This window comes from Sinocyclocheilus grahami, unplaced genomic scaffold (assembly GCF_001515645.1).
Source record: "Sinocyclocheilus grahami isolate Dianchi unplaced genomic scaffold, SAMN03320097.WGS_v1.1 scaffold1072.1, whole genome shotgun sequence".
In the NCBI taxonomy this organism is placed as follows: domain Eukaryota; kingdom Metazoa; phylum Chordata; class Actinopteri; order Cypriniformes; family Cyprinidae; genus Sinocyclocheilus; species Sinocyclocheilus grahami.
The window spans coordinates 189,949-200,215 of record NW_015506251.1 but is presented as its reverse complement, the minus strand read 5'-3'; the positions used below and the strand labels follow the sequence as shown (position 1 = coordinate 200,215).

At 40.0% G+C, this 10,267-nt stretch overlaps 1 protein-coding gene across 1 annotated transcript; it reads right to left on the bottom strand.

The window, feature by feature from the left end:
• Positions 1 to 3,172: 3,172 nt before the first annotated feature.
• Positions 3,173 to 8,475, bottom strand: LOC107566392 (protein Largen). Its single transcript, XM_016251836.1, has 3 exons — positions 8,272 to 8,475; positions 6,131 to 6,712; positions 3,173 to 3,406 (listed from the first exon to the last, which is right to left on the bottom strand). Exons 1-2 carry the CDS (start codon positions 8,449 to 8,451, stop codon positions 6,209 to 6,211), a joined length of 684 nt encoding a protein of 227 aa, XP_016107322.1. The 5' UTR covers positions 8,452 to 8,475; the 3' UTR covers positions 3,173 to 3,406; positions 6,131 to 6,208.
• Positions 8,476 to 10,267: the final 1,792 nt, after the last annotated feature.

The window sequence follows — 10,267 nt, the reverse complement described above, 5'->3', positions numbered from 1 at the left end:
TAGACCTTGAAGTTGGCATTTGTGATGTTGCATTAGATTGGTTTGCACCATATCTCACAAATAGAGGAGTTTTTCAGTGGAAATTGGAGAATTTTCATCAAGCTCAGTTCCCGTCACTTCTGGGGTGCCCCAGGGCTCAATTCTGGGTCCAATCTTATTTTCTTTATATTTACTCCCTCTCCGCTTAATTTTTGAGTCCCATAAAGTTTAATATCATATTTATGCCGATGATCCTCAGCTCTATTTTCCTTTAAAATCAGGTACTGATTCAGTGTCCTCTCTGCTAGCTTGTTTAGAGGACATTAAGGTTTGGATGGACAATAATTTCCTTCAACTAAATCAGAAAAAGACTGAAGCTATGTTGTTTGGCCCTTCACACCTTTTAAATAATCTAAGTTCTACCCTGGGCCCCCTTCAAGAAAACATTCGTGATAAAGTTAAAAATCTGGGAGTTACCCTTGACCCGGAGTTAAAATCTGACAAACAAACCAATTCTGTAGTTAGAGCCAGTTTTCTGCAGCTTGGGGGACTTCGCAAGCTTAAAAATATTCTGAGCTTTAGTGATTTGGAGACCGCTATTCATGCATTCATCTCAACCAGGTTGGACTATTGTAACACTCTATACGCTGGAATAAATCAGTCCTCGCTCTCGCGCTTGCGACTAATACAGAACGCCGCGGCTCATTTCTTAACAGGAACAAATAAGAGAGAACATATCACACCTGTGTTAGCGTCACTTCATTGGTTACCTGTTCAATTCAGAGTTGATTTTAAGGTTTTAGTATTTGTATTTAAATCACTTCATGGTCTTGCCCCTACTTATATTTCAGATCTTCTCCATTCCTACTCTCCTGAGAGAACACTTAGATCTTCCACCCAGACGTTATTAAATGTTCCAAAATCTCGACTTAAATCCAAAAGTTCTTGGTCCAAAGCTCTGGAATTCCCTACCATTGTCTATTAGCCTATCCCCTACTCTATCCACATTTAAATCTTCTCTTAAATCATGTTTTTTTTCTCAGGCATATGCTTAATTTGATCATTTTTTAGCTTTAATTTTGTTTTATTTTGCATGGTAATGTTCTGTTTTGACTTTATACATTTTTGTTCTGTTTTCTTTTGATTTATTTGATTAGTATTTAAATTGTATCGTATGAGGATGTTTTTGTCTCGAATGTTGTGCAGCACTACTTTGGTCAGCATTTATGTTGTTTTAAAGGGCTATATAAATCAACTTGACCTCGACCTTGACCTTAAAATGATTTAAACAGAGCAAATCAATCAAAACTAAAAAAAAAAAATTCTTATTTTAATTAAAAAATGTGTGGTGAGATAAAAAGTTGAGACTTTTTTCAATAATTTTTTCTCCATGGTTGAAAAACAAAACAAAACAGAATTGTGAGATAAAAACACAGAGAAAAAAGTTTTTCTCAGAATTGTGAGGAAAAATAGTCCAAACTTTGAGATAAAAAGTCGCAATTACCTTTTTTGATCCCGTGGCAGAAACGGCCTTTCATATATAGCAGCACATGATTCAGCTGTTGCAGAAAACACATAAATGGCCTATAATACAGTTTGAATCAGAAGACAGCGTTATTTACAGTGTGACAACATGCCCCACATTAGAGCTCGACGAGTGTTAAATAATCGAGAACATACAGAAAATATTTCTGAAAGACTTTCAACAACTAACCCACCCTGCAGTGAACAGTGTGACAACATGCCCCGCTCTCCTGTGGCACTGCATTCTGGGAGACGAGACCTGAAACAGAAGTGCACGGCATTATTATAATCAAACACAAGAATTGTAATAAAAATCATATGAGCCTTTAAATCAGTGGTTCTCAAGCAGGGCCTAAAGATGATTTAATACAAGACAAATCAAACACAACTAAACAAAAAAAAATCAAGATACTTCTTACTTGAATTCACCTCATCAACAACTTTACTTGTGAAGAACCAGGATCCTCACAATCTTACAAAACCTGGATATATGAGGATTTCAAAAGTCTGATTTCTAGACCCAGAAAAGTCACCATGGAGATTTTTTAAAGGTGACATATCACGGAAATCTGACTTTTCCAGGTTGTAAGAGCTATAATCAGGTCCCCGGTGCATCTACCAACCAAGGAAACCTGAAAAAGATGAACCCAGTAACTTAGTTTTGGGAAGCCTTTTTCTGCAAGCGTCTGAGAAAACCAGCGCGTCTGATTTCGCTCGCTTGGTGGCGTTGCAAAGACTCATATGGTTTAAAACACATGATTTCAGCACGATAAACATAATAATCAGAACCACAACAGATGTTTTCAGCAGGTCTGAGCTGTAATGCCGCAGCTCTATTCTGGAAAAGGGGGCGGGGAGCAGAATGTTGTGGGTAACGCATTAAGTAACTAGTAAAGTAACACATTACTTTTAAACTTACAAGAAAATATCGGAGCAATTTTTCAAATAATTAACTCCAGTTCGTTAGTTTTCTCACGAAAGGACCTTTAAAGTTGCCAAAAATATAACTTTTGGCTTTTTTTTCTTTTTATTAAAAACACATCAGCAAGTCCAGCCCAGGTGCACAAAAAGTAACACAATGCATTACTTTCCATAAAAAGTAACACAATTAAGTTACTTTTTCATGGAGTAACGCAACATTGTAACGCATTACTTTTAAAAGTAGCTTCCCCCGACACACGAGACTAGAAAAGTCAGGATGCTGTGTATGATGAGTGGGCTTTAAGTCAAATGTTGAGAAGCATGACGTTAAATGATGGTTGACTAAATATTAGGGTAATTACTTAGACTTCCCATGAGTCTCTGCCGCCTCCACCTGTCATGAGAAACACATTTACACACACTGTGAAGATGATGTGAGGCGTGTTTGTGTAAACACACACTCAGCTTTAAGGCTTTTAGCACTAGTACTAGAGATGGTTGACTGAGGTCAGGTTAAACTCTACTAATGCGCGCAGGTCGCCCTCTTGTGTCCGGCTCCATCATTCACTCTCATCTGTGATTTATTAAAGACATGTTCAGATGCAGATGACTTCATGTTTTTAATCAGTACATAAATACATTTTCCGTCATATACTGTGTGACATCTTTAAAATCATCTTAGAAAATATCAAAAATATGCTTCTTGTATTTGAAGGCTTTCTTTACAAAAACACGGAAGGTCTTTAGAAACGTCTGCCTCTCTGGCAGCGTTGGATGGAGTCGGGGTCTGCATTACTCTGTTGTGGAGGATTAGCAGTAGTTTTTGGTTCTCTCTTCTTTGAAGGGTGACGTTATCAAACGCTCGCTCGCTGTGAAGAACACCGATGTGATTTCCATCAGGATCCCGAGCTTCTCTGGGTCTTTCCGTCAGGAACCGCGAGCACTGGCGTGAGGAGGTGAAGATGATGGGAGGTTGAGAGACCTGCGGGGAAACGAGAGAGACGCTGTGGATGTGAATGAGATGCTGCTGTGTAGGAGACGCTCATGAGAATATTGATTTCTGTCCTCCTACAGATCTGCAGATGAGCATCTCTGAAAACATAACAGCGTCTCGTGTTCACAGACGCTGATGTCTTTCCTGAGGTCTGCTCATCATCATGTTTTGAATTAGAATCTACTTTCTTTTTTTTTGTTTTGTTAAAATTGTAATAATTTTGTTGCTTTTTATTTATTTATTTTTTTTTAATATGTATATATAGTTTTTTATTTATTTATGAAGTTTTAGTTATTTACAAATATGAGGGATGTTGCCTTGGAAACTAGCTGAAAAAGGGAATGTATATTTTATTTCAGGAAATGTTTTTGATTTAAAGCAATTCATTTTTTATTGTTTTATTTATGTTTTTTTATTGTGTTGCTTTGGAAACTAGCCGAAATAAAATGTATATTTTATTTAATTAAATGCTTTTTATTTAAAGTAATTAACTTCTTTAAGGCTTGACAAACGCTCTTCAGAAAGCTAGGGGTGACGTCACGGACACTGCGGCTAGACCGTATGCCACCGCCCGACCGGATGTGATGTATTCTAATCAAAACTATCGGTGCAAGGTCAGAATTACCAATATTTTGTACACTTTAACATTATTCTTTAAACACTATTTCTGTGAAATAGTGCTTTAGAATAATTATGGCAGAAATAATTATTTTATAACTATTAAATCATTATTTACGTTGATTAGCCCCATAAAATTTTACCAGTTTGAAAGTACTGCGACTGTTGCAGTCTGTCAGTCGTATAATGCATGGCAATGGTAACAAAATCTATGAGAGTAAAAAAAAACATGCACAGACAAATCCAAATTAAACCCTGCGGCTCGTGACGACACATTGATGTCCTAACACACGAAACGATCGGTTTGTGCGAGAAACCCAACAGTATTTATATCATATTTTACCTCTAATACACCACTATGTCCAGCTGTCTTTGAGCGCGCGCACGGCATCCGGTGCGTGAGGTGTGTACGCGCTCTGGCGTAGTTTACGCGAGCGCCGGAAGTGATCTCTCGCGCGTATACGTCACTCATTGTTTACACAGTGCACAGTCATTGTAGGTACGACGGCTAATCAAAATGGTACTTACTTGCGCTTATCCGGATTGTTCAAACCGACTTAAAACTAAAAGATTACGTTCTCTCACGCGAACTCATTCAGGAGTGGCGACTTTCCACGTATTCCCATCTTCTGAGCCTGCTCGCCTGAAGTTATGCTGGATTGCTCTTCGGCTGGATATCAACACACCCGTTAACCTAAACTACGCCAGAGCGCGTAGCCGCGTACACACCTCACGCACCGGATGCCGTGCGCGCGCCCAAAGCAGCTGGACATAGTGGTGTATTAGAGGTAAAATATAATATAAATACTGTTGGGTTTCTGGCACAAACCGATCGTTTCGTGTGTTAGGACATCAATGTGTCGTCACGAGCCGCAGGGTTTAATTTGGATTTGTCTGTGCATGTTTTTTTTTACTCTCATAGATTTTGTTACCATTGCCATGCATTATACGACTGACAGACTGCAACGGTTAAAGTTAAAAATCATCATCTGTGTTCTACTGAAGACACAAAGTCACCTACATCTCGGATGCCCTGCAGGGGGTGAGCAGATAAACATCACATTTTCATTTTTGTGTGAACTATCCCTTTAAGTGCAAATAGCCCGTCTTGTTGGCAGAGGCTATTTACACTAACTCCTCCCCCAACGTGTGATTGGGATCGTTACGTTACAAAAGACGGTCATTAATCGTCAGATTCAGTGGCGTAGATCAGGAGTGGTGAACATCGGTCCTGGAGAGCCGCAGCCCAGCAGAGTTTTGCTTCAACCCTAATCAAACACACCTGAACAAGCTAATCAAGGTCTAAATAGTTACTAGGAAGCTACAGGCATGTGAGTTTTAATTAGGGTTGGAGCTGAACTCTGCAGGGCTGCGGCACTCCAGGACCGGAGTTCCTCACCCCTGGCGTAGATGATAAAGCGTGTCGTACTTCTTTTGACGCGATCGACCAGGGTTCGAATCTGCCATTTTTTGGCGAACTTTTTTTCCTCCCTTTTCAAATTTCAAATCACATCAGAAAAGCATTTATTTTTAATAAAAATGAAGGAAATAATCAAAAAGTTGAAAATAAAGTATCGGGTAGGGTTAGGTGTAGGGAGTGCTTTTGTCCCAATAAGGTGGCATCCATTGACACTATTTGCAATAAGTAATTAGCAGAATATCCTGCTATTTTAACTATCTATAGCTAATTGCACTTAATGTAAATAACCCTTTGAGTTAAGAACCGGGCCTTTGGTTCATAATCCATAATAACGCTTCCTCCAATGAAAAGTGTTCTGGTGTGAATCAGGAGAGAAATCTGCACAGATCAAGCAGCGTTTAAACAGCTTAGTTAAAAACATCTTAATGCTGGATTAGTTTCAGTTTTTGTCTTCTCCAGATGTTAACTGATGGACTGGAGTGCTGTGGATTATTGTGATGTTTTTATCAGCTGTTTGGACTCTCATTCTGACGGCACCCATTCACTGCAGAGACACTGATGCAATGCTACATTTCTCCAAACCTGATGAAGAAACACACTCATCCTGATCTCGGATGAACACATATTCCTTTTAATGATGAAGGAAAGGCCTGATAAACGGCTGCTGCTCTTACCGTTCAACACCTCCGCTTCTGTCTTTCTCACAGCGTCTCTCCAAACAAAAATACAAGTTCGTTTAGCCTCGGTCTGCGTCAAACGGTGGTGCTGGTGGACTTGCGTAAAATGGTCTTCTGTGGTTTCTGCGAGGGGAAAGCGTGCGCTGGATTGGAGCACTGATGGACGGGGCTGGGTTTGGCGAGTAAGTGCAGATCCGTGCTGTTCATGTCGTACCGCGGGTCACAGTCCGAGCAGTAGCCGTGATACTGCACCTTCTCACTGAAGCGCACGCGCTCCCTCGAGGTCTGAGGACAGCGGCTCGCGTGGTCTTTCTCAGACAGGCTTTTCGTGGTGTGACAGAGAGAGTCTGTGCCCGGCGCTCCGTTGGCTGTGATCTCCTCGGCTCTGGACGGAGCGGGTCTCTTCAGGACGGTGAGGACGGCTGGAGGTCTGAAGAGCGTCTCCTCGGGGTAGATCTTGACGCTGGAGGCCGTGGTGGTGCTGCTGGAGCTGCTGTTGAGCGTGTCCATCTTAGAGCTCTCCGTCAGATCCTCCTCCAGACGGAGATCAGACGTCAGGCAGTCGATCTCCTCAACCACCTGAGAACCGCAGCGAGAGTCAAGCGTGAGACGGGCGCAACGTGCAACATCAGATGAGCGTGCAAAAGAAACGAGGTGCTCGAGAGACACGAGTCGTTATGTAACTGCAATATCAAATCAATATCTGAATGATCAGGCATAAGTCATGAATGACCTCTGATGTTCATCACAAAGCTGCATGTGGATTCAATTGATCCAAACTGACTTACAGAACAGAAAATGAGCAACTCCATAATAAATTTACACAGAATTCATCTGTACATGTTTCCATAAATATTGCAGCATCATCATGAACAGATACTGTACACTTATGAAGCCTCAATCCTAATTAATAACTCCAATCTACAACTACTATAAGTATATTCCCAGCTAATAATATGTTCTGCTAATGTTCTCATTAACCACTATTTCTGAATGTTCAAACGTACAATTTTTTAATTGTTTTATAAACGTTTTTTTTGGTTATACGAACGTTAAGGGAACATTTCAGGTTATCATTTTGCAAACATTATGGGAACGCTACTTTTGAATGTTCTGAAACAAGTAGCAACATTTAGAACATTGTGAGAACATTCGAAAGTAACGTTTGCAAAATGATCAAATGATAGCACACGTACGTCTGCAAGATGTCTGCTAAAGATCGCTTCATCTGGAAAGCATCTGCTGTGATAGACGTCTTTCAGACATCAGTTTTACATTCATTCTAAATCATGAACATCTTAAAGACATCTTGTAAACGTCTATTTGACATCTGATAGGAAACGTCCTATAGACGTCTCTGAGATGTAAATGCGACGTCAAACAGACGTCTCTGAGATGCACGTGTGCTATCAGGGAACATTCAGAAATAACGTTGTTATAACTTAATGGGAACGCTAGCCAAATGTTCTTAGAACATATTTCCGTCAGTTTCTCTCTCCTAAAGCGATATATTGACTGCGTGATTGTTTATATCGTCGCATAATGTATCGTACAGTTGTAATCTGATAAATGCAACTAGTATAAGGCATGAAGACATTAAAGGGATAGTTCACCCAAAAATGAAAATGTGATGTTTATCTGCTCACCCCCTGCAGGGCATCCGAGATGTAGGTGACTTTGTGTCTTCAGTAGAACACAGATGATGATTTTTAACTTTAACTGTTGCAGTCTGTCAGTCGTATAATGCATGGCAATGGTAACAAATTCTATGAGAGTAAAATAAAAATGAACATCATGGTTTTCTGTAAAGCTGCTTTGGAACAATATCTGTGATCATCCTAAAACGCCTCCTGACTCATATACTGTAGAAATCACTTGTTTCAGACCGCAAACGTTTAATATACAACAGAAGAATATTGCTGCTTTATTGTGACGTCTGATTTCTCTTATTAGTCATATCTGACGGACCCAGTGTACTCTGGATGAATGAATGAATGAATGACAGCTGTCAATCACACGAGCAGCAGAGACAGTACATGTTTACACGAGGCCTGACACGAACATCAGATGAGCGCATCAGACCTCACGCACCTCATCTTCATCATCATCATCATCATCGTCACGCCAGTCTCACGCACCTCTTTGAGTTCCTTCGCCACATCCTTCAGGTCTCCTACGATGTTCTCGAGATCCTCCACGATGCACCTGATCCGTCGCTTGACCTGAACTTTATTGACGCCTCCTCTCCCGGACATCCTCCGAACCGGACCGGACCGGGTCACGGCTGTGCGGCGGGTCCTCTCAGGACGGTCACGCATGTCAATGCTCGCATGTTTCCTCCAGATGCTGAAGAACACGCGCATGCGCACTCCCTGCTCAAACACTGATGCTGGAAACCACAAATAATACAGAAAACATATGAGAACTCATCAGTCATGAGTCACTCCACTGCTGTGAGACCAGCTGTATGCCAGCCCACGCAAATAATGAAGTTCAAAAACATCCTGTTCTTTAAAAAAGGATTTAAAACCAGCTTTCTTGGTTATACGAACATTAAGTGAACATTCCATCATTTTGCAAACATTATGGAAACGTTACTTTCGAATGTTCTCTGAACGTTCTGAAACAAGAAGTAACATTTAAAAAAACTTACTAAAATGTTTCAGAAAATAACGTTTTGAGAACATTATTAAAGACCAGATAACTTTGAACAAACATTAACGTTACTGGAAAAACGTGTCCCAGATAGCACGGGTACGTCTGCAAGATGTCTGTTAAAGATCGCTTAAAGGGACAGTTCATCAAAAAATGAACATTACCCCATGATTTACTCACCCTCAAGCTATTCTAGGTGTGCGTGACTTTCTTCTTTCAGATGAATCCAATCGGAGTTATATTAAAAAACGTCCTGGCTCTTCCAAGCTTTATAATGGGAGCGAATGGGTGTTATTTTTCAATAGTCCAAAAGAAGTCCAATAAAGTAATGCCCCTTACCATAATCGCCAGCTTCAGCTTTCAAAATAAATATCAAGACAGTTAATAATGTGGTTAGTTTTACCATCAGTTCAAGCCTGAAAGGGCAACAGAGTCGCGTGACAGACACAGTGATGATGCAGTACACAAGCCACGGCCCAGATTGTCATAGCAAAGTCGGAATTGACCCTATTTTTAGAAATAGCCTTTGTGCACAGCCAGCCTTATACTCTTCTAGGTTAAACCATAAAATGCGTTGCACAAATTCGAACATCTGGGTTGTGCTGTTCTGTTGTAAATAAATCTTAACCAATGATTCCTAATTGCATCTACTTCCGGAAGAACAAATAAAGTGCTTTTGCTTTCGCACTGAAACACAGCGTCTCCCTGACATGCTGCTTCAACACTACAGCTGTTCCTGAAACCACGCCTTCTTTCTCTGCGTGCACATTTGGGCGGCATTATGCTAATATTTCCACATAGTGATGTAGACATGTGGGGGCGTGTTGGAACGAGCCGTTTTAGGTAGACGTGGCTGACTCTTAACTTTTATAAAGAATATCTCTTTGGATTCGAGACGTTAGTCTTTGCAACTTTACAGATCTTCTTTATGCACCAAGAGCTTGTAACACTCCAAAGAGAAAGAAAACATTGAAATCGCATCATATGACCGCTTTAAGTCAAATTATACTAAATTTGCACAAACAGTCAGCACCTCAATTCATATAAGTTAGTTTCTATCAAATATGACTATGGTTTTGTTGGTTGTATATGCAAATAATACATTCAAATGTATGTAACATTTCACAATTTTACACATTAACACTCATTAACAGCAGCTGTGATACTGTTTATATTATATTAAGCATTCATCACTTTAAATATAACCCGCACAAATAAGTGTCACAGTGCTCCGTTCGTGGAAGTAGGGCTCAAGTCACAGCAGAGCAGACTTTCACAGCTGATCTGATATGAGAATATGTTAACGCAGAACCCATTAATAGAGAAATTAATAATTGTTGCATAAGTTTAATGCGCTTTCTGAGCAGTAAACAGAATAAATAAACCACAAACTTCTGTATTATTTACATTTTGTAGTGCTGACGCATGAATATAGATGTTTTATTTTTATTAACGTATATTATTTTGCTCAGAATCCTG